Genomic DNA, 24,888 nt, shown 5'->3' with positions numbered 1-24,888 from the left:
ACTCCAACAGGATTAAGAGTAACATGTAAATAATGGTCTGCTCAATATTAATTTCTGGGATATTTAAAAAGGCCAATTAACCCAATTTGCAGCATTATGTCTGTCATAAGCACTTTAATTCAGTTCAAGCCAACTTAAGCCAGAAAAAAAGGGATAAAAAGGAATAGGTCCATTAAGAGACCTGTAGATAGCCAATAGGAAGGTGTTAATGGCTTCTACAGAGCCAGTTAGAGGCTCGATCTGCTCTGAGTCAGCCCTCTCCCATCCTTTTATAAAGCAGAAAGTGAGAATAGTCATAACAGCCAGAGAGCAACAAGGTGAAGTGAGTACACGCTCATCACTGCAACGTCACTGTTCAAAGCGCAGGTAAATGATCGTGTCCAGCTCCAGTCTGTGGTTCCCTGGTTCTCTGGTCCATGCTCTTCCCCTAGGTCACCTTCTCTCATGAAAATCCCTGCACTGGCCAGATATATCTGACTTCCTGTTGTCATTCATGACTTGCAAATTCTTAAGACACCCCAGTTACTGTGAAAATCTTGTGTATCATTTGCACAGCGCAGGATTGCACATTGGGTGCAAGGGCAAAGAGCAGTACACATAAGACAAAAGAGGCTTTCTGACTGGGAAAAAAAATAAAATAAAAAAATAGATGCATAATTAGCACCGTCACCCTGGATCCACCACCACAACACAACCCCTTGCAAGGCTGCATGTTGCAAAAGATCACTGCTAACAGAGGCAATTCCAGGTTTTCTGTGTTCATCAAAGTTCAACCATGATTACAACGTGCTTGGAGGCCAATGACCGAAGCGTAGACCTGGGAGATGATGGACATGAGCTCCATTTGTTTGCAAAGTGGCATTCTGAGGAACAACACTTGCCTCAAAATGACGCTACTCAACAGAGGGTTCAAAGCAGAAAAGATTCAAACAGCTTCTGGAGAACAGTAATTAAGATCCTCTGCTGCCAGAATCATTAGCCTTGGTGCATCAGCATGCATTCTCTGGTTAGTTGCCCCTCCAGTCCTTCTCTTCTCTCCTCCTGGCAACAGGGTAAAAGCCCTTGGTATTTTGATGTCACCACCCCAACGCATTTCCATAAGTGCAAGTGAGGGATGGCAGAGGGGAATATTCCTGCATGTGGTTACAAGCTCAAGAGAGTTTGACTGCCTCAGTGTTCTTACTGTCCCCATATCACTTCCACTCTCTCCTTCCTGATGTGTTACCTGGCAAACCTCTGCATTTCATACTCTGTCCCCAGACTGGGGGATCTCAGCACTGAGATAACAGGACATTTTTGGTGCTTGTCTTCTCCCTTACACCACCTTTGAGAATCACATCCCACTCTCTATACTGCTTTCTTGTACTATAGGATTTGCCTTAACCCTCCAGCACTGATTTACTGCTTGCAACTGTAGACCACTTCTTCCTGCATGCACTGTTGGCACTCAACATAGCAGCACCACTGCACCTGACAGTGGCAAGAAAAGGTAACGAGGCGGCTCTGGGTGTTGTAGCCTCGTCCACAACACATGCTGTCACAGTTGCCCTCCCGAGAGCACGTTCTCCCAGCAGTTCCCAGGGAGTATTTGCTGGGACGGCAGAAACTGGGCGAATCCTCCACATACACCAAGTCGGTGGCGCGGGGCGAAGCATGGTGCTTGGTGGAATGGCTGTGTCTCTGCGGGCTGGCCAGCTCTGAGTGTCCCACAGCATCATTGGTGGTGCTGAAGACCTTGACAGCATCATCGTAGCGCAGCTTCAGCAGTCGTCCAACCTCATGGAAGGGTGAAAGCTGCTTCCAACAAGTCCGGACAGCACACGAACCGGAGACGCCGTGGCACTTGCACGTGGTTTTCAGTCCATTTTTGACAGCCTGATGAGGAAGAGAAGTGGTATCAATACCTGCCAGGAGCATGAGCCTTGTTTTGGATAGAGAGATCGCCTCAGGTGCAGACAGGCTGCAAGTACTTTGACATGGTCTAAAGCAGTCACAGACATGGGTGGATGGTTGGACTTATTGGTCTTTCCAACCTTAATAATTCTATGATTCTGCTTTGGATTTATTGGTGTTATTCCTATTTTATGCAGGGAAATCTAAAAAAAACACAAAGGAATGACTACAGAGTTCACCAAAGAGTGACAGCTTGAATGTCTGAATATTGAGGCTAGTCAAATTCTCACTAAGCAGATGTGTGCAATAGCAGCAGTAGTCAACTGTGAAACTGTATCTCCAGCATTATCAATTCCCCTTCTTAGTGTAATCAAATCAAGACAGTGCTCTAATCAAACAAGTAATTGGTCTCAATAAATGGAAAACAGTATTAAGTCAGTGGAGTGTAACATAAAGGTCAAAATGCTCGATCTAATGGTCTCCCTAGCTCAAAAATGTGACACAACCATATCCATAGCAAATCATACAGATGTTTCAAATTACCAGATGGATCACAGGTGATCTCAAGAGTGCCAGCCCTTGCTGCTCTCCTAATCCAAACACACAACTCATGTCAGAGTGTAGGAGACTCTCAGTAGCACAAGGTCCAAAACACACGGGTAAACCAGTCTTGGTTCTCAATTGGAGCAGTGAATATTCAACCTCAGATGATGGGTTGGAAGACTTGCACCGAGCCCTAACTTTCTTCTAGATCTCACCTTGATGCCCACATTGGTGTTGTGGATGTCCACCTTGGCCCGCAGATCTTTGCCAATCCTCTTCTGACCCAAGAACTTTTTCAGGAACTTGGTGCTGTATTTGAGGTTGTCCCCACACACACCCCATTGCCAGGCTTTGCGGTTCTCCAGGTCTGGGGAATCATCACAGGTGCAGCGCTCCATGCGACCCGCGCTGCACGCTCTGGCCAAGGAGTGGGTGAGAGCTGCAGAAGACACTGCATATAGGAAGGCTGTTTCCTTAAAACCTGCACAAGAGAAGGATTAGGAGAGGGTAGGAGCAAGGAAGGCAAAGTAAGGTGTTTGTCCACATCACTGACAGACAGTCCTGGGAACATGAGCAACTACGAAAAGTCACGGAACTCTGTTTGACCACAACCTCACCGCAGAGCTGATAGGTGTGAATCGAGGCAGTCACTGAAACCATGTTGTGATTTAAAATTAGGAACCGTTTAGTAGAGACTGGAAAAAGACTTTATAAATATTTTAAGAAATTGACCCACTTATATCAAAATTGGGACATGGTAATAATATTTTGTATCAAAAGATCACATGTGGTTTGATTGGGAAAGGCTTCATGTTGGAAAAACTTCCTGGGCAAGGACAGACTCTGTAGATTTTATGACTTCTCTGCGAAGTATCTCCCCCTGTAACTGTGGTGGTGCTTTCTGAAGACATCCTGCTTTTGAAACCAGGCAAAATTTTGGTTTAGGAAAAATACATCTGTACATGTTGTGGAGGGAAACATACATTACACACTGGAAAATTCCAATTTTCCTTCTGCAAAAGAAGAAATGAATCTTTTTCCCTAAAAAATGAAAGAGAGAACCACAGAGATCTGGTCCAGCCTTGTAGTTAGTCCTGCTTTGAGCAGTGGTTGGAAGGGACATATGGAATCCATCCAGTCCAGCCTCAAATCCTTCCACCAGTCTATTCATCTAGCAGGGGAGCTGAACTTCCTGATCTCCAAAGGTCCCTTCCAGTCACTATGATTCCAAGATTCTTTTCTCTCAAAGAGTTCTCATCCAGTTCTAATAACAGATCTGACCACTGACAGCTGAGATCCAGCTGAGGCCACCATAAAAGTGATAACAGAAGTGGACAAATAACTCATCAACAAGAAGGAGGAAAAAATTACTAATTGAACAGAGGTTGTGTCTGCAACTTCAAGGCAAACTTCATATGCAATTGTTGGAATTCCAAAATTTTACATGAAATATCTAGCAGTAGTCTGGATATGGATGAAAGAGGCAAGAAAATGTTTAGGAAGTCAGTGAGGTCAATCAGTAACCTTCCTGTCTCTCCATTTTAGTTATTCAGGAGAAATGACTACCAGCTAGACCTTCTGGCTAATGCTCTGTATCATGCTAAAAGAATAATTAAAAAATGTCTCCACATCCATTTAAAGTTTTGGAAAAACATGTGGGACGCAGTCAGTGCAGATGATGAACACCAACATGATGCCCCACACACGTGAGATCCTAAATTTGACAAAAAATTTCAGCAGCAGATCCCCAAATCCTTACCAGATTCCCTGTATCCTATCTGGCTACGTGCATTTCAGAAACGCTTTCCCATACCATATAAAGCTAGCAGTACCACTCAGCCCCACACACTGCTAAATCTGACTTTGTGGAACACCACACGGCTTCTGCTATTTTCTGACTGGTGATAGTTTGGTTCCTTCTGTGGCATTCCACGTAACTGCTGGCCAGATATCAACCCACTTGAAATCAGAGACCATTGCTTGTGGTCAGACCATTGCAGACAGCAAGATAACGAGCATACTTCCAAATCACGTCCTTCCTCTCCTCCCTCCTATCTCTTTTTATGGCAGAGGTTCAGTGTCCAAATTGTCCAACTCTTGCCTGAAAACTGTACAGTGATTCCCCCTGGACCATCATTTCTCTTGAATTATTCCTCTACCTCATCGGCCTGCAACTCCAGGACAACCTTTGCTGTTGGTAAGACACTGTTACGTGGCTTGGTGTGCTTTAGACCACGATGAAAACTATAATAGGAGGAATTGAGCTGTGTGGTGATTCTGTCAAAGGAAAAAATGCTCGAGGTCAAAGATTTTTCAGTGTTACAGTAAAGACAGTACAAGCATAACTAGTGATAGGATGAGAGGTAAGGGCCTCACCAGGGCTGGTTGAGGTTGGACATTAGGAAATGTCTGCTTAGAAAGAGTGGTGATGCTTTGGAACAGGCTGCCTAGGGAGGTGTGGGGCTCATGTCCCTGGAGGTGCTCAAGGAAAGGGCAGATGTAGTACTTAGAAAAATGGTTTAGAGGGCAGTACTGGTGGTGGGCGGATGGTTGGACTGGGTGATCTTAGAGGTCTTTTCCAACCTTAATGATTCTGTGATTCATTTCAGAGCAAGTGGAGGTGACGTCTCTCTGCCCTATAAACACAGACTGTAGAGCAGAGAGATGCTGAGCAGTAGAAAGATTTAGAAAGGAAAGACTTCTCAAATTCTGTAGCCCAGCCTCTTGCCTGGAGCAGAGTAACTGCAATGTCAGGTCAAGTTGCTCAGGGTTCTGAGTTCTGAAAATCTCCAACGATGGAAATCGTGCAACTTCTCTGTGCTGCACCATTTCCAGCTTCCTATAACATCACTGAAAACAGTGGTGGAAAATCGATTACCCTGGCCAACATGAAGCAAAAGAAATGGATTGAAGGAAGGGGCTGTCAGTGTAAACCAACAAGTGAGGCAGAAAATGAAAATAAAGCTGACAGTGCAAAAAAATAAAAATAAAAACAGGAAGTCCTCAGTGTATGCACTTTTTTGTTGTTGTTACTAAAAATATGGAATTACAGAAAATAAGAAATGAAAGAGCTGTTATTGTCTGAGTGATGATTTCCAAACAGCAACACAGTTCTGAATTTGTGAGAAACAGATCAAAAATGGCAGCTGAAAATGTTTGTCTTTATGTAGGAAATTAACCTGTTTGCAAGTTAAAGGAAAAATGAGAGCTAATAACTGCTTTCATCCAACTGTCCTCTTACACAGGGGATACACATAGCATACTTTGCTGTATTAAATCATCATTTTATCCTTAAGATGGTGTAATAAAAGTATTCAAAAGCTTATCCCCATCTGCCAAAACAGGTTTTAAATTACAGGTGATATTTTATTTTGTCAATCTGGAGTCCGTGGAAATGTTGGGGCATGCCATCAACAGATAATTAAGTGTTTCCCAGCTATTTGAAGATGAGGATTATTCAATTGTCATTTTCAAGTTCTTTCAGGTTGATGAAGGCAGACATGCCAGAAAGTCACTCAGAATGATCGTGGACATTCATGGGCTAAAAATTCATTGTGTAGCCTTGCAAGAAGGTAAATCTGGTCTTGTTTGTGCTGAAGCTGAGTACAATTTTAATTTAATATTTAATTTAGTAACATTTGATAATGTTATAATGGTTCAATTGCAACGCCAATTAAAATTTTAATTTAATTCAAGTTAATGCTGGCTTTTTAGCTGCTGTTATGTTCACTTACCTCAAGCTCATCACTTAGAGGATGTTTTCTTCCTCTAAAGCCTTTGTCAAACAGAAGCCAATGACCCTTCTGTCCACTACAGCTCAACATTTATGGAAACTCCAAATATATGAGAAAATGTCTTAGGAGATATTTGTAAATATGCAATGAAATGCATTAAAGCTAAATAGCTTATTTAAATGGTTAATTAGGATTAAATGCTGCATCAGAGATCAGCTGAGCTTTGCATGTGAAAAGATACAAAGAGCTGAAATAAAGACTTGTCTTAAAATGTCACTGATCTTCTAAGCATCATCCTTGATTGCTGGCCAAGAAAGATGGCCAGCATAGGGAAGTCTTGGCCAAAAATCCAGAAGCCAACGGTGTGAACTTCTATTTTTCAAACCATGACAAACCACACAGGAAAGATGAGGATAAGACACTGGAGGATAGGAGGCCAAATGGCACTCTTATTCCTAGCTCACATTCCTAAGCAAAGCAGATGATCTTAGTGGGCAATGTTGGTGGTAGGTGCATGGTTGGGCTGGATGATCTTAGAGGTCTTTTCAAATGCTAATGGTTCTAAGAGTGGGCACAGTGGGGTGGGATGATGGTTGGACCTTAGAGGTCCTAAAAACAACCTTAACAGTTCTATGATTCCACGATTCTACGATCTCTGCACTCTCTGATGACCTCCCTGTGTCCCTCACTGGCAGCGAGATGTATATTCCAGGTGACCCAGCACCAAGGGAGATTGATACTTCAAACAAAGACTACCTTGTACCTCGCTTCAGCAGACTGGTCCGTCCCTCCAGGCTGCAGTTCCAGCGCTCACTGCGAAACTGGAACTGGCACTCCATGATCCCAAGGCGGATGGCATCGCGCAACGTCTCCGCCAAGCCGGGCTCCCTCCGACACAACCTCTTCTGCTTGCGGGACAGTTTGAGCAAGTCACACTGCTTCATGTGAGCCTTCCCCTGGGCAGAGTTTGTAGAGGTTCCTAGGGAGGGGAAGTGGGTCAGGGCTTCTTTTCCAGTCAGGCTGAAAGAAAGCAGGAAAACTGTGAGTCATGGAAAAGAAACACCTTTCCAGAGCTTTTGGCAGAGAGGAAAGAGTGGCCAACTGAAATGTATTACACTTGGCTGATAAGCAGATTTGTTAAACAGTAAAGTGGGGTTCCACTCCGTATCAGAGAAAAGCAGAGATTTACATCTGAAAATATCTAAAGAGCTAAAACAAATAGTTGTGCTTCAAAACGGCCCTTGAAAGCAGTAACTCCCACAAGCACTCCGTGTGCTTACAGAATCATAGCATTGAAGAATGGTAGAATCATAGAACTTTTCAACCACAGAATCATATGATTATGGAACAACCAAATTGTTGGATCACAGAACCGTAGAATCATAGAATCACCAAACCATTGGATCATAGGACCATAGAATCATGGAATCAAAGAAACAGAGAACCATAGAACCATAGAACATCAAATAATTCAATCCTAGAACCACTGAACAATAGAACTGTGGGTCATAGAATCATAGGTTGGCCTGGATTGGAATAGACATTCTAGACCATGCTCCATATATTACATATGATTTAGCTGAAATATGTCACTGATTTTGAGAAAAAATATTTCACTTTCCATAGCAAGATGGTATTTTTATTGGAAATTTCATTTCCTTTAGCATCTCCAGGATGTTTGAAAACATTGTTTTACGTCAGTGCAAGATTTTAAGGCTACAGACAAACTGGGAAGAGTCACACATTTGCACATTAATCTGGAGTGCCACTCCTGATCACCAGAGGATGTTATCTGCCAGTTCACAAGCAAAGACTTTTAACCCATGGAAAGGACCCAACTGAAGGCCTTCATAGCTCCACAACAGACAGACATTTCTAACACTATGGTCTCAACTGTTAAAGCAAGACCAAACTCTTGTGGATAACATAACTTTCACTACAGAGGATGTAAATCAAGTACCACAGCTTCTATTTTAGTTTTCCATGTACTCTGTAAGCATCTCTTCCTGGGCTCATTGTCTACATCTCTCTGTTTTCAATCCAGTCCACCTAGACATGGTATAAAAAGGACAGTTGCAATGCTGAACCTATTGCTTAAATTGATTTTCAAATTTTTATAACACATGCCTACACCAAACAGGAGAGAACAGAAACAGGCAAGTTTGTAGAGACTATGAAGAAGTGTCTTGATGTGAATACCTTGACATTTGGTGAATTATAAAAGTTGGAAAATATTGTGAGGCTATATGAACCTTTGGCTTGACAAAGGACAGCTGTTCCCACAGTCACAGACAAAGATTATCTCAAAGATACCCTATGACCTGCCAGTGAGGTTTGGAAGAAGTTGATACTGCCATTCTCCAGATCCTGAAGGATGTTAAATGTTAATATTTGTGAAAAACTCAAAGAGAATAATGAGAGGCACCAACAAAATGGCCTTTCAAGGCGTTGATTTCATTTTCAAAGCAATCTGAATGGTGCACACCAGCTGCACCATGGCACCACTGTACTGGATTTGGCTTGGATGCCGTAGCTCATATGGTGATGTGGTGATTTGTGATGAAATTGATAACACACAAATGTTTTAGCTTTTGCTGACCTGTGCTTGAATGGAATCAAGGTCTCTTCTGTTCTCACTAGTGAGACAGAGCTTCCTTCCATCGGATTGGTGCACACATGCAACTTTCAAAACTAATCTCACATAACTTTCAGTTTAGGGAAGAGGGCAGAGAAACTGGAGTTTCCCAAGGTCACACAGTTGACACTGCAGTTGGGCAAACTGCACGTCACTTTTTGGTGATTTAGAGTTTATTATCTATAGATCATACACCAAAAAAATAAAATCTTTGAATTAATGCACACCTGTTAGCAATCTGGAAAAAACAGTAAGGATCTCAAACTTTTATTTCTCTCTACTTTTCTGTCTAAGCACTTTGCTAAATTCATCGTTTTCCTTTAATCTCCTTCCAGCCACATTCCAGCTGCTTAAGAGACTTTTAATGAGAGCCTGTTCCTGTGCAATGCCTAATGTCCCCTGGATCTGAAAGGTCTTAAAAACCTTAAAAATATGCCTTTCCTCTCTCTCCCAAGAAAGGAGAGAAATCAAAGGGAGCCACAACTGTACTCCATATCTGATTTCACCAGCCTTTCATGTTGCACAGAAATACACACACCCCATAGATTGCTGCAACAAGCATTCAGGCAAGGCAAAGAGAATATTGAAAGATGACAGATCAAATCAAGGCCACTAAGGTGTACTGAGGGTCCTCAGCTCTCCTCTCTTCCTGGCAGCTCAGTGGAACAGAGCTTGCAACTTTTCAGAAGCAACACAAGCTCCATGTAGCTCTTGATTCTGGGGCAGTCCAACCCAAACCAGCAGCCACATCCATCACTACACAGGAATTCTGATTTTCAGTCTGACTCTGGGATGGCCTCACCATAGGACACTCAGCTCTGAGCAAGGGGACTTCATAGACAATACACTGCTCTGAGATAGTGCCTCAAGAGAAGCAAGAAATCAAGTTCAGAAAGCCCCCATGAAAAGCCCTAACATCTACTGAGGTTGCTCCAAAAGTAATGCTTCCTACTTACTTCCATATAACAGATACAAAGATCATTTAGTAAAGCAAATTCCCAGCTGCAAAGCAGTATTTTTTTAATGAATGTCAGTGCTGCCATTTTTTCCTCATGGAGGAATTCAATTCCACACCTTTGCTTCATACACACTTCCATGTCGGGTACCATTTGTTCAGACTTCTCCTCTTCTGCCGTCCCTCACATGGCAACAAAATGTAATGAAATACCAGTGGAAGTCTCAACCTTTACTGCTGTGCCACCAGCACCCACCTCTGACGTCGTGGGCCAACATCATAAAATAGGAGGCATTACTTTCAGAGCAGCCCTCTGAAATTGCATCTGCAAGTCCCCCAGCCTCTCTACAGTGTCAGACACTGAGAGCTGAGTTAAGAGGAGCTGCAAAATAAGACAACACATAATGGGAGATTCTGGGCAGCCTGGCACCTCCGTACCGACTGCAGGTCTTTCAGGCCGAGTTATGAAGATTCCAGTGGATCTGAGACATGCTGCAGCCCAGAAAAGACTTCCATCACTTTTGTTGCTCTGCTGACCCAGCAACATCCCACCCGAGCTGGATCTCTTCTGAATTCTGCCTTTAGTTCTAGGACAGCTGCTGCCCAACAGGTGATCTGCACCTTTCCCTGGAGCCTTCTTTTGATGGATTACTCTACAGTTGCCTTACTTTTGTCCTGATAGAGCAAAATTTCCTGTTTTCTTCACTGCTACCAACTCACAAAAGGACTCAGGTCCTGTTCTCCATGGACAGGCGCCCAAAGGCTTCCTTCACATTACATCTTCACGAGGTTTTCCTCAATTAATGTTTGGAAGACAAGGATTTGGCTCATGTCATTATGTCTCTAATACTCTGCAAAGTTAACCCTGAACCAGGGTCTAAGAGTCCCTCCAATTCAGTACTAGTTTGGACATGAGATATTCCTTTCCCAGGCTGTCACACAGATACTCACACCAGTCTTCCAAGATGTTCAAGTTCCCCCCTTAACTACTGACTTTGTATTTGAAAATACCCACATATCTCATAATTAACCATCATTAACACAAATGAGTTCATGGATTTAACTTTCTTTTTTCTATTCTTTTTTTTTTTTTTTTTTAATTTAAAATAAAATGAAAAGGTGAAAACGTGCCAGACACTTGTTCCAAAACACTCAAAAAAAACCCAACCAAACAAAAAAAAAACTATTAAAAAATGAAACTCCAGCCTCGGATCCTGAGATATGCATTGTCAAAAGGCAGCACACCCAGCTCTCTGATGACCAAACAGCAACTCACACCAAACAGACCATTGTCATAGGGTGAAGAATCACTCAGGTTGGTCTATAAAACATATCCAACAGGAGCAATAGGAGCTGCTCTTAGTTATCTGAAAGAGAAACACCAGTATGTTCACTTCCAAAGGCTGCGATCCTGTGCATGTGCCCCTGTAACTGGAAAGCCAAAGCTCCTTTGTGGAGCAACCAAGAAGCACAGTCTTCTGCTCCCAGCAGACTTTCAGATACGAGATAAGCCAAAATACACAGTTAATAAATTTTAAATCAGATGTTCTTAAGTAAGCTTTGAAATAGAAATGAAATAGCAACCACAGTCGTAGGTAAGCAATGCCACACCTGCAGATGCGTGTGGATTTAGGTAGATGTGCCTTGGGACCAAGAGCCTTCACAGGCATAAGTTAGCAAAGCATGGAGAGGTTTGGCACTTCAGCGAACCCCTGCAATTCTCTGGGCTGCAGTTTCTTTCTGTGCTCAGGGGCATCCTTCTTCACCAGCCCATACCACCCTGGAGCCCCGCAGTGTCCCCACATCCCTCACATTGGCCCCACGGTTCTCCCTTCTCCCACCTTATTCCCCCCAGGACAGCAGTTTGAAGAAGCATTATATCCAGTAAGGATCCAGAGCTAATTTTAAGACCGGCACAGAAACAGAGCAGAATTTAAGAAAGTCTCTTCTCGTCCCACTTGCACCCAGCTAAAAGCATCTTCCACCCAGATTCTCTCCAGTTGACTCTCCCCCATCCCCTCCTGGGGGGTCACCGAGCCCCTCTCCCCCACCTCTCCCCAGGAACCCCGCAGTGCCGGCCCCGCAGGTGCGCTCCCCGCGCATCTTCCGCGCATCCCCTCAGCGCTCCCTCCCCGCGATCCCCGCAGCGCTGACCCGAAATAGGCGGCGGCGGGTGGCGGTGGCAGCAGCAGGAGGAGGAAGAGGAGGAGGAGGAGGAGGAGGAGGAAGAGGCGGCAGACGGCAGCTCGCATGGTGCCGGGAGCAGCTCGATGCGCGGCCGCCTGGCGCCGCGGCTCTTTAAGCGGGAGGCGGGGCGGCCCCCTCATGCATCCCGTCCCGTCCCGTCCCGTCCCACACCCCCCGGGCACAGAGTGCAGGACGGCGCCGGGCACCCCCAGCACTCCACGGGGACCCGTCGATCCGTGTGGGATCCGTGGGGCAGGGAGACCTCGGACAGCTGGGTCCCACTTGTGGCCACCGACCCCAAGAAAAATCACAGAATCATAGAATGGTTGGGTTGGAAGGGACCTTATTGATCGTAGAACTGTGGAATGAGGGTGGGGTTGGATTGGAAGGGATCTTACAAATCACAGAACCGTGGGATCACAGCACAGTTGAGTTGGAGGGGCCTCAAGAATCACCAAGCTCCAACCCCCCGCTCCAACCCACCAGTTAAGGCTGCTGCATCCAACTTGGCCTTGAACATCTCCTGGGATGGGGCATCTACAGCTTTTAATGGGCTCCATACGCCCAGTGCCCACAAAGCATGGCAGGGTGTTGGTTGTCTCCATAATGGGTTTGAGGATGCGTGGCAGTGCCGTGCATAACAGCACTGGATGCAGAAGGACCATCCTGTTTCCAAGCCTTACAGCTGACTTGGCAAACCGATGTAGAAGGAAAAGACAGAGAGGAAACAACTGTGTCCAGGCACTCAGTCTTCACCCTGCACACATTTGGTCTCACTGCCAAGAGCACCAGTGCCCACAGACATGGATTCCATCATTCATGGACCATACTACCATAAACATGCCCAACCAATCATGCATTGCGTGGACTTCCCAGAGAAATGCTGGTGCAAAGGATACTTTATAGGTCTCTAGACCAAGCTCCTGTCCCAAACCAGGTTGTTATCAAATTTGGATAAGGATGGCTATAATTTTGTCCAGAAAACTCATGAAGATGGAGATTTTGAAAGTCCTCTGTGCACTTCCTTAGGGCTACACAACCTTCTTGAGGAAGGATTGTTTAATGCCCGTCTCATCCTCCCAGTCATAGAATCATAGAATCATTAAGGTTGAAAAAGCCCAACTCCTATCCATACCCACCGTGCCCACTGACTGTGTGCCTCAGCTCCACATCTCCATGGTTCCTGAACACCTCCAGGGATGGTAACTCCCAAGTGCAATTACACACTCACGGAAGAGTGCACCAAGAAATTTCCAGAACCCAACAGACACCACTGAGACCTACATTAGCAAGGTGCAACCCATGTTTCAGGGACTGTGAAAATGATACAAACAACCCAACTGCCTTCACCTCATACAAAGCTCCCAACACCTCCTCTGTATTCCTAGGACACGAGAGATTTGCCTTTGAACCTGCTGTGCTGCAATCTTAATCTTGTAGCCCAAATATTCGGTATTGTCTGCCCCTCTCTAAATGCAACACAGAGACTCACTGATTTAGGGGTGTCTGTAAGAGAACATTGTCTGGTGCCACTTTTCACCAAACTGCATTTTCTGGTGCTATTTTTGCCAAATTGTATTAAATTGTATAGTTATTACTGGGGTAGAGAGTAGGTATTTTTGATAGTCCTTTCATTTATTGACTCACTTCTTGCTATTAAATACTTAGGCATCAAGGAAGCCTAAGTATTTATTAGTATTAGTAGGATATTAGTATTTGCTGAGAGCACATTGGAGAATGGAATTTGGCATTTTTCAGGCAAAATCTTCAGTCATTGTGCAGAGATATCCCCAGACACACACCAGCAGACCACAGTCAGGAAGAAAGTAGATATCTGAATCAAAATCTGACTTTGGAAATAAAAGGAGAATGCCAGGTCATGATGAGCTTTCGATGTCTGAGGCAAAGAGGGCTTCAGGGCAGCCTCTGATAGCCTGCAGTCCTCCTGAGCTGGGAATTTCTCTCCAAACTTGGATGCTTTCAAGCAGAAGAATCCCAGCTTTTGGAATCCAGGTCTGCCCTGTCCAAGGCCTTTGGACAGCTCCCCTGCGTGCTACAAGGCCTTGTCCAGGGACAAAGGAGTCAGAGATCCTCACAGGACTACGCAACCCTACAGGAAGCTGCTGAGAAAAAATGAAAGGAACCAGAGAGGATTCAGATGAGAGATAGGCAAGCAGTGATGGTGGAGAGGAGACAAACGTGCCTCGAGTCCCTCCTGAGAAGTGTCTCTAATATGAGGAACAAGTCTTCCCATGGAGTTTGGAGGCCACAACCATGGCCACATTTTCACGTCTTAGAAAGTATCTGCTTATAGTGGGAGAATTAGGGTAGGCAGAAGATAATTTGCCTTCTGGTTGGTGTGAAGGTCATAATTTCAAGTGATATATATCCACCAGGGGAGAAGACAGGGAACATAAGGCAAGTGGAGGGAGCAGCATTATAGTTATGTTACGTTGGAGCTGTGGCCGTAAAACCACAGGTTTGGGTTTGTCATTGAGGAGAGCTGGGCTTGAAGGAGAATAAAGTGAGAACTGTTTACTGAAGCAGAGCAAGTTCTGTTAGGAGCTACTGGGTAGACCTGGAGGAGAACATGGTGGTAGATTTGATCTGCACAAGCAGATTGAAGGCATGATGGCCATATTTTTTCCAAAACAGATTTATGCAACTCAGCCAACTGCTCTTTGCTCAATTCACTGTTTCTTTAAACACTCTGAGCATGTTTCTGCGTTAATACTTACTTAATACCCACAATTCACATAGCTTTTTACTCCATAAAGTTTCAAGGGGCTTTTAATTGATATTCAGCTGCCAGTTGACTTGAATGGATGCACAAGATAGGGGTACGTATTATAAGAGTTTGGACAAATGGAATTTCACAGGATAAATCAGAACCAAAGAAAAATTCTCCCTCAATATCTTTTAGTGCTGGAGTTTGATTTCATAGGAACTTCTCATCTTCAGACATTGATCACATGTATTGGCAAAGCCATTGTTCACACTTTTTTTTGTGTGGGCTTTACAAAACCCACACTAATCTTCATCTAAGCTGTAAATTAGTCCATCAAACCCTGCCATGATCAAGAGGTCTTCCAGCTGAAGGATCCCAGCCCTCCTTTAGTAATGGCATTAATCTTAATCATTATCTTTGATTGTCTACATTTTTCCCAGTGCATGCTCTGATTCACCTCAGTCTCTGCTGTCAGTGGGGAGAACAGGACAGTGTGTATTCTAGATGTGCTCCCTGTCTTGGACTCAGTAATTCTTGGTGTTCTGTTCACCATGATGACCATGCAGCTCATTGCATGATAATATTCTATATATTCTATATATAATATTCTAGGGCCTTACCTCCTTCTATACTTCTTGACTAAGCATTGCTGTATACTTTTACTACCACTCAGCTGATTTATCTGCATGCATCTGGATGGTTGATGCTGTTCCTTAGCTCATGCAAGCAAGAATAGCAAGAAACTGTGAAGTTTTCCTGTAGGCTGTCTGATTTCATGGTGCTTTAAGGCCAGTTCCTGGCACATGCCATCTTCTACTTTCACCTCAAATAGTAATGTGATAGAATGAGGAAAAACTGGGAGAATTACAGCAAGGCTGATCAAAGACAGATAACGACATCTGTAGAAGAAGCTACTGAGTAGACTGGGATTCTCCTGTTTGGAAAGAGTCAACTGATGGGGATAGCATGTCTTCCTGTGGCTGAGAACGGGTGGCAAGAATTGACAATTTGCTGGATATCAACATAAATTAGCTGTTGGCATTAAAAAAATAAAGTAAAGTAAAGTAAAGTAAAATAAAATAAAATAAAATAAAATAACATGGGAAAGTAGAGAAGGAGGGGGAGTGGGAGTGGGAGGGTGAGAGGGAGGGGGGGAAGGGGAAGGGAGAGGGAAATGGGGAGGGGGAGGGGGAGAGGGAGGGGAAGGGGAAGGGGAAGGGAAGGGGAAGGGGAAGGGGAAGGGGAAGGGGAAGGGGAAGGGGAAGGGGAAGGGGAAGGGGAAAAGGGGACAGGGGAAGGGGAAGGGAAGGGGAAGGGGAAGGGAAGGAAGGGGAAGGGAAGGGAAGGGAAAGGGGAAGAGGGAAGGGGAAGGAGAGGGAAGGGAAGGGAAGGGAAGGAGGGAAGGGAAGGAAGGGAAGGGAAGGGAAGGGAAGGGAAGGGAAGGGAAGGGAAGGGAAGGGGAAGGGAAGGGAAGGGAAGGGAAGGGAAGGGAAGGGAAGGGAAGGGAAGGGAAGGGAAGGGAAGGAAGGGAAGGGAAGGGAAGGGAAGGGAAGGGAAGAAAGAAGAAAGGAAGGAAGAGGAAGAAGGGAAAAGGAAAGAGGGAAAAGGAAAGGAAAGGAAAATGGAAGGAAAGGAAAAAGGAAAATGAAAAAATGGAAAAGGGAAAAGAAAAGGAAAAGGAAAAGGAAAAGGAAAAGGAAAAGGAAAGGAAAAAAAAAAAGGAAAAGAAAAGGAAAAAAAGAAAAGGAAAAGGAAAAGGAAAAGGAAAAGAAAAGGAAAAGGAAAAGGAAAAGGAAAAGGAAAAGGAAAAGGAAAAGGAAAAGGAAAAGGAAAAAGGAAAAGGAAAAGGAAAGGAAAAGGAAAAAGGGAAAAGGAAAAGGAAAAAAAGGGAGAGGGAGAGGAAGAGGTAAAAGACTGGATGCATTCTTCACACAACCAAGATACTGTCCATCAGGAGCTGTGGGAACTGATGGCTATACCATGTCATCAAAGCAAAGAAGTTTGCTAGTGGTTTAAGGGGAAACCATATACGTTTATGGAAGAGAGCAAACACTGTCACTAAAACCATTAACACCACCTTGGGCTGAAGAAATCCCTGAGCTGCAAATTCTTGGCATCTAGGAAATTTTCAGGGAAAAACGTCTCCACTGCACGTTCTGTTCTTGTACTTTTCCCAAGGAATCTGCTTTTGCACAATGTCCCCTGCTGGACATGAGCCCAATTTGAAAAGCTAAACAGAAAATTGGGAAAATTGGGTGTTGTTTGTCCAAGATAAAATGGTGTGTTGGGCCAGCCAGGAAGGCTGCTGATGCTGAAGTCCAAAATGGAACACGCAGTGCCAAAAATGAGGGTCAGCAGAGCTTGAGCTTCTTTGTGATTCCTCAGAACCAGACAGGAGAGCAGAGTCAAGGTAGTCCTTGCGAACAGAGTAGAGGTCGTTCAGTCCTACTGGACGAGTTTTCACTCTTAATAAGACCCATCAAACCCAACCTCCATAGAAGGAATTTCTACCATCTGCACAGAGGTACAGGGTTACGGATCAGAGCCTTCACAAGGGCTGCCCATGGAAGGTCTGGTCTTGCCATGGTCATAAGGAAAGGCCCACAGTTTAGAAGGGCCTTATAAGAGGTTCCTGAGCTAGGTGGAAAAAAGCTATTAATCATAATTAATATACAACAGCCCATGCTGGGCTTCAACAGCAGAATCTGAGGGTGCCGATCAAGCAAAATCTGAGCCACCACCTGTTCAGACCGAGTCCTTCACTGTGAGCTCTGAGCTGATATGAGCTGAACCTTACCAGAAACATCTTGAAATTAGTTTTGCAGTCTTTGGTTTGGTCCCCTTCCCAGTTCAGACAGATATATACACAACGCCTAGGAGGTGCTTTGTGTAAGCTGATAATTTTGCAAATATGGACAAGTTACTTAACGTACAATTCATCAGACAGGTACACTTTGACAGGCTGAGTCAGGCATAGGAAAATAAAACCTGGGGAGTGCAGCCAGTAATGGAGCATCCTGCCCCTTCCCAATCTTCGACAATGTTCAAAGTGCAGGACTGAGTCGTAGCTCATATTTGAACCCACACAGCTTAATAAACACTTTCAAAAGTTGTGTTTTGAATCTCTGGGTTGGCTTTAAACCACAGTTTCCTGGCCACATTGTGTGGGCTAGTGGCTAAATGCACCAAACTTTATTTGCAGTCTCTGAAAAGAACAGCTTAACTATAATGCCTATGTTTACAGCCTAGATCCTTAAAACTAAGCACAGTGAATAGCAAACATGAATTTTGCTTTAATTCTGGAGAAGAATAAGCTACCAGGACTGCTCCGTGTCACCATTTCTCTTGCTGTGCTATCATCCATCTCCTTGCCAGCAGGTGGTACTGTGCCCCCAGGAATGACACAAGGAGCAAAATCTCCTTTCCAAGGGCTCTTCCAGGAGGAATCTTTCCAAATTCTTGCCATTTTACTCTGCTTTCTCTATACACCTTAACATATTTGGAGTTCTTGATGCAGATTCTGATGAGCCCAGTATGCAGGCTCTTGTTCATCACTGGCAAAAATGCATAGATAACTGTGGAGACTGTGTTGAAAAATAGTGCTTTATAGCTGTTTTTACTCTATCAGATGGTAGTGTTGTGCTCTTGGTAGCTGTTGTAGTTTCCACACAAATAAATAGGAGGCATACTTTTGGAGTGAGCTATGCAAAATAAAACGTGGGCTTTTGCTTTCAGAGGGAGCTCCCTTCACAAGAGAGCGTTAACTCAGATTCTGCAATCTCACTCTAGCCCCTGGAGCATCTCAAACCCTAGCCCTAATCCCTAGCCCTTATCCCTAGCACTAATCCCAGATCCAAATCTCTAGCCCTAACCCATAACACTAACCCTAACCCTAATCCCTAATCCCTAATCCTAAACCTAAACCTAAATCCTAACCCTAACCCTAATTCTAGTCCCTAACGCCTAACCCTAACACTTACTTCTAATCCTAACCATAACTCCCAACCCAAACCTCTAGCCCTTGACCTTGACCCAAACCCTAATCGTAACCTTAACCTTAACCCTAACCCTAACCTCTAACCCTGACTCTAATTGTAACCCCCAACCCAAACGTACAGCCCTTGACTTTGACCCAAATCCTTATCATAACCTTAACCCTTACCCTAACCCTAATCCTAGCCACTAACCTTAATCCCTAGCCCCAAACCTAACCTCCAACCCTACCATAGCCCTAGCCCTAGCCCTAACCCCAACCCTAACTCTAACCTGTACCCTATGTATGTTTTTACACAGTAGTTTGTCCTCCTGCATCCTCACAGCTGGAACATTTATGTGCTGAGCACTGTTGGGTTCCTTTGGCTTTGGGGAAGAGATTTTCAGGGGTATAATCTGGTACATGTGTTTCCCTGCTCTGAGAAAAACAAGACTAGGGAAATATCACATACAGCTCAATGCCTCAACCCTCACCATGAAAGGACATTCCACTTTTTAGTGCTACTGGTCAGATGTGGCAGGTCCACTGGATGGCACTGTGTCCTACACTCCCACTCTCTCCTGGGGGCCTGAGAAACCTTTACTACTCTGCCTGGGATTGGGAACGCTGTAGGGTGATGGGCACATAGAGACCACGCAGGCTGGGTGCACAAAGTCTGGAAATTATCATCTATTCTGCTCAGCAGGTTCATGGAAAGCACTAACAAAGATTACAAAAGTTTTGCAGGTCCAAGGAACAGAGGAAGGAATTAGAGTTGCAGTTACCCAGAGCATGACAAAGGCAGGCTAAAACATATCTACAAATACTTGTCCAAATTGCTCCAGCTGCTCTTCAGTTGATCACTTCTCTTCATTTTGGGCACGTTCCTCTCTCTGGTAGAGCTGTTCATCAGTAGGAATGAGCAGGTGACCAGACCTCATGAGTTATACTGTGTTATACATGAGTTATACTGTGATTCATGGAGTCACAGAATGGTTTGCATTGCAAGGAACACTAAAGTCTATTCAGTTCCAATCTCATTGCCATGGGCCAGTTGCCCCCAGCCAGATCACACCGTGCAGGGCCCTGTCCAACGTCTTAGGTGTTGGTATGGAGATCAGAGCCCAGTCTTGCTCACCGTTCTGTATCCCCAGTCATACTTATTTCATGGCTCACCATGACACTTCCAGCACTGAAGGTCCAAGGCTTGAATAGAAGAGCTGCATATCACTGTCAACACACAGAAAAGAAGGGCTGGGCTCTGGTAACTCATCTGAATCCAGCTGGAAAGGAGATGACAGCTGCGACTGGAGATATGCTCTGCTCCAGTCCTGTGCTATGCCTGTCAGAGAATCATTTCTCTTTCTGGCACTTCCCTTTGCCTTTTTGCCCTTTGCATGTAACGTCCAATGGTCACAAGCAGGAATTCTAGTAGCATATTAAACTATGAACTGGAATTCATAGAATCATGGAGTCATTATGTTTAGAAAGGACCTCTAGGATCATCAAGTCCAACCCCAACCTATCTGCACCATGCCTACTCATAGAATTATTACAGATGAAGGCCTCTAAGATAATCGAGTCCTACTGTCCACTTACCACTAAACCATGTACCCAAGTGCCCAGCTCTAAGACCTCAGCGGGACGGTGTCGAGGGCACAGCCTGAGTGCTGCAACACAACTCTAAGGTTTGCATTTATGACTACTACTGGAGAAACTGGAGAAGTCGGCACAGCGCTCAGTGAAGGAAAACTGACTCAATCAAGACAAATTCATTTCCAGCATTTGGTCAGCCAGACCCGCGGGTCAACTAGAAAACATCTCCCCTCAACAAACAAGCAAGAAAACAGCACGCAGCTCCCCTGGAAAAGGCTTTCCTTGCTCGAGGAGGCAGACTGATGTGACGACAGCAGGCGTGAGCTGTTTATCAGCCCTGAGCACGTAACATTTTCATAACTACGGAGGAAACGGGGCGGCGCGCGGCAGCCGGGGAAGAATGGGCTGAAGGAGATAGCAGGCTGCCCGCCGGGGAGGGTCCCCAGGGCAAAGGGTGCACAACTTGTCCTAGATTTTTTTTTTTTTTTTTGCCTGAGATCTGAATGTATAATTGCAGGAGGAGACAAGGGGGAAAATGAGCTGAAGACTCGTAACTGCAGAGGCCGGTCCCTGTGAGCAAAGGGCCACATGTCTCCTTTTATCGCCAGCCATAATTCCCTCTTTGGCTGAAAGGCGGCTGTGAAAAGAGCAGGACTGGTTCAAACTTCCTTGGGGTCTCCGTGGCAACGGGCCCTGCAGGAGCCTTTTCTTCCTTTCCCCCCTTTCCTCTTTTGTTGTTGTTGTTGTGTCATTAAAACTTCCCTTGCCAAAGGCCCGGATTGAATCCCTACCAGGCACTGCTCCAGGCTCCTGCCCTCCTCCATCCAGCTGCCCTCGCCTCACTCATCCCCCAGCACAGCCCTGCAAACGCCAAAGCCAGCCCCAAGCCAGCCTCATCCAGCACGGCCCAAGGGCAGCCCCAGCCCAGCAAAGCCCAAAGCCAGACTGATTCCAGCAAAGCCTCAAATCATTCCTAGCCCAGGAAGCTCCAAAGCCACCCAAAGCCAGTCCCAGCCCAGCAAATCCCAAACTCATCCCAAAGCCAGACTCAATCCATCCAACAAGAGCCAAAGCCATCTCAAAACAAGCTCAGCAAAGACCAAAGCCATCCCAAAGGCTGCACCAGCCCAGCGATGCCCAAAGCCATCTTAAAGTCATCTTAAAGCCATCCTAAAGCCATTCACAGCCCAACAAGGCACAAACACATCCCAATCTAAGCCCACAGCTGGGCTTCCCTGTAGGATATTTGTTCTACCACTCCTCGAATCACCTGCTAGTTCATCTTCTGAAAGTAAGGTTTAAACTACTTATAGGATCAAGAAAAGCAGTGATTCTCTGGTCTTTCAGGCCTTTTCACTGCCCTACCAGCGGCCCGGGAGAGCACGTAACATTCGCACAAATGCATATGGCTCCTTTTGCTTCAACAACACAAGAACTTGCTGCGTCACAGGGCCTCAGGATTTCCATGACTTTTGCCAAGTCAGCCTGCAGCAAAAATACCTGCTCTTGTTTGTTGTTTTTTTTTGCTATGCATTCTCCAGTCTCCAGGATATTGCCAGGTTGCAGTCCAGGGGAAGAAAGAAGAAAGAGGAATGACTCCATTCCCTTTGCTCTCCATCCCTTCCCCCACCCCTGTGATGCATTCCTCCAGATGTCAGGGTAGACAGAGCCATCTTCAAACAAGCCCAAGACCTGTGGCGTAGTTTCTTTGTGTGCTCAGCCAGTGCAATTAGCCAGGTTTACTGCCATTGGGAAAGGCAGCTCTGCCTCTCCTGCAGAGCACATCTGGCCTTGTGCATTACGCCTTACGTGTTTATAAAGTGTAGAACTGCTCAACGCTGTATAATTTCAGAGACAAAACATGCACTGTCAGTGCAGTGCTTTTTGTACCAGACTTGTTCAGAAAGCTCTGAATTTAACCTGGAGGCTCCTTTCCCATCAGCAAGACCAGACATACATATGACCATAAACCTACACGTGCTCTTTCATCCTCTGCCATCTATCCTTGCTCACACAGCCCTATGCATAGACCACTTGCACATATGCTGGCTACACTCAACCATTCTATTCCTGTCTCCCCTGTATCTTGTGCTTCAAAATGATGGAAAATCACAACGACGTGCAATAGGTCCTCCTGAGATGCCAGTCATCTGGAAATAGTGTTCCGATTACCAACTGATGGGACAAGTGTCCTCCCATTCCGGGCAAAGATCTCCCCTTTAAGAACAGGGTTGACTTGTATAGAGGAATAGAAAGTTAATAGAGAAGACTTTAAAGCTTTTTCACTATAACTGCCTCTTTTTATGTCCGTTGCTTAAGCTGTGTCTCCACATAATGGGCCAATGCTATTTCAGGAAAAAAGACAGTCTTTATGGCCTTGTATTTACCAAAGATTGAGATAGGTTTCAGTGCTGGCTCTCTTTGCTCTGAGTTGTCATTGTCTCTAAAAGAATACGTGGCTTCGGGCTTCATCACATGATGAGAAAAACTAAACCACAGGCAAAACCATCTGTCATTCTTTCTACCCCTCAACTGCAAGCATTAAGATTCCAGTTTTGCTCACATGTTTAGTAACAGCAGTACTATTAATAATAAAAAACATTTTTATTATCAGGTCTGCGATTCATTGCTCCTCCTTAATGTTCTAGCTCAGTCTGTACAAACAGAGGGTGAGATGCTTCCTTCCTGAAGGAACTAATAGGAAACATCTGGAACTAATTATTTCTCAAGTTCTGCAAGCAATAAATACAGATAAGGAACCTGAGCAGTCAAAATCATACAAGAAGTCACTGGCAAAGTCATCTCAATTGTCTTGAGCCTGGGAATGACAACAGCTACCACAGGTACCAATGTTTTGAAAATGCAATTTCTTGTTTTCAAACAAACTAAAGTAAACAAAGCAAAAGCCAACACAGAATCCCAGCTCCTTGGCCATATCTGAGATATCTTGGCACAAGTTTGGTACAAAAATGCTCATAGCATTATCTGGAGGACAGAAAATGTCAGTTGAGTGATGCAGGATTTCAATAACATGGGTTATAAAGAGTTTGTGACAAGAAGGAAAGTAGAGGTAGGTGCATGCAATGTCAACGTTATGGAGCATGTTCCCACATCACTGCCAATGGAGAACGTTGAGAAGATTCAGGGAAATACAAGAAGATGTTCCTGTCCATAGAACAGTGATGTAATATCTGCAGAGGTCCTTCTTTAGATCACTCTGCTCAGGTGTTAAAACAAATTGCTGTCTCTAGGTTAGGTAAGGACACGCTGTCTTAGTGTGTCCAGCTAAAATTAACCACAGGGAGCTGAGGAGGAGAGTTTTTTAGAGGCAGGGAACATAAAGGAGCCCCATTGACCAAGAAAACTGAGAAAAGTCAGTATGTCCAAGCATAAGTTAGCAGCAAACACTGCCCACAGAAATATGGAGGATTTGAGTATTTTTAAATGCAAGGGACTTTGCTCATTCATACTTTGGGGGAGGATTTCTTCATGTCTTTACATTCTCTACAATAGTGATTTACTTTAGGACTGATGACTCGAACCATCAAAAAGCCATTTTCCTATTTCACTTCCAGTTAAATACCAGGACCAAAATTTAGGTCCTCTGAACAATGAATTCAAATGCTTCTGAGACCTGAAACCTCCAAAGACCCCACTGGTGCTGAGGAACCCATCTTCTCACGTTCACTTTCTGGCCGTGCCCCGAGCTGCCAGAATGTGCTATTCAACACTGAGTGCCCAAGAGCCCATCTGCAAGTCAGGCCCTCTGGTGCCATTGCTTAGTGCTGCACCACGGATCACAGCTCTTGCACGTCCTCTGACTCCCCCAGCACAATGCTTGAAGTCTCTCCGTCAGCAGCAGCCCTACATTGTCCATCTCTTGCTCTGTGCCTCCATTCAGCCGCTTTGCATCGCGCTGGCCATGCAATAAATCCACCCAGGGCAGCTGAACTGCACCAGGAAAAGCTTTATTTCCTAGGCTCAGGGTGTTGAAACGCATGGTGAAAAGCAATCCAGGAGAATCCACAGTCTTGTCACCTTTTCCAGACACTTTGTTTCTTACTTTGGTATGTTCTGGAAGGGAAAGGAGGAGTATCTAAAAGGACAAAAAGTGACAAAAGTTAGAGCATCCTATGCTGTGACTTCATGGACTCACGGTACAAATGGAGGCAGCTCTGAAACCCAGCACTGCTTTTTCATCTTTCTTCTCATTGGGCGATCCTTGCCCAATGCACACCTTTTTGGAGTAAATAGCAAATGAAGTCTCCAGGTTTTGGAGTCTTGGATCGCTTTTCAACATTTGGTAATACGTAGAACAATGATTTTGTGACTTGATATTGTCTTGATTTATAAACTGTAGTGACAAGAAATGGATAAAGAACACTTCTAGTTATTCTTGATGGAAAGAAATATCCCACCAAGCCTTTGATGATGGGGAAATCCTCTTTCTCTGGGCCCACACATGCTCCAACCAATCATTTAATTCAGATTTCAAAAGCTTTCCCAAACTGAATTTCTGCCCTGTTTTGGATCCTCCCCCACCCATCCTATGGGATGCCAATGACCTGTGGTATCATCTGAGGTATCAAACTTCCATCTCCCTTTTTCTTTTTTGACATCTTAATGGCTGAAGTACTTTCATTC

The 24,888-nt window shown here is 44.7% G+C and overlaps 1 protein-coding gene across 1 annotated transcript; it reads right to left on the bottom strand.

Annotated features, from left to right (window-relative positions):
* Positions 1-1,398: 1,398 nt before the first annotated feature.
* On the bottom strand, positions 1,399-11,925 carry WNT9B (Wnt family member 9B). Its single transcript, XM_048927214.1, has 4 exons — positions 11,915-11,925; positions 6,934-7,190; positions 2,652-2,917; positions 1,399-1,875 (listed from the first exon to the last, which is right to left on the bottom strand). The coding sequence occupies exons 2-4, from the start codon at positions 7,112-7,114 to the stop codon at positions 1,399-1,401; spliced, it is 924 nt and encodes a 307-aa protein (XP_048783171.1). The 5' UTR covers positions 7,115-7,190; positions 11,915-11,925.
* Between the last annotated feature and the right edge of the window lie 12,963 nt (positions 11,926-24,888).

The sequence above is a fragment of the Lagopus muta genome, chromosome 25 (genome assembly GCF_023343835.1).
Source record: "Lagopus muta isolate bLagMut1 chromosome 25, bLagMut1 primary, whole genome shotgun sequence".
In the NCBI taxonomy this organism is placed as follows: Eukaryota; Metazoa; Chordata; class Aves; order Galliformes; family Phasianidae; genus Lagopus; species Lagopus muta.
The sequence above is the reverse complement of the archived record's forward strand: the minus strand, read 5'-3'. Positions and strand labels throughout refer to the sequence as shown.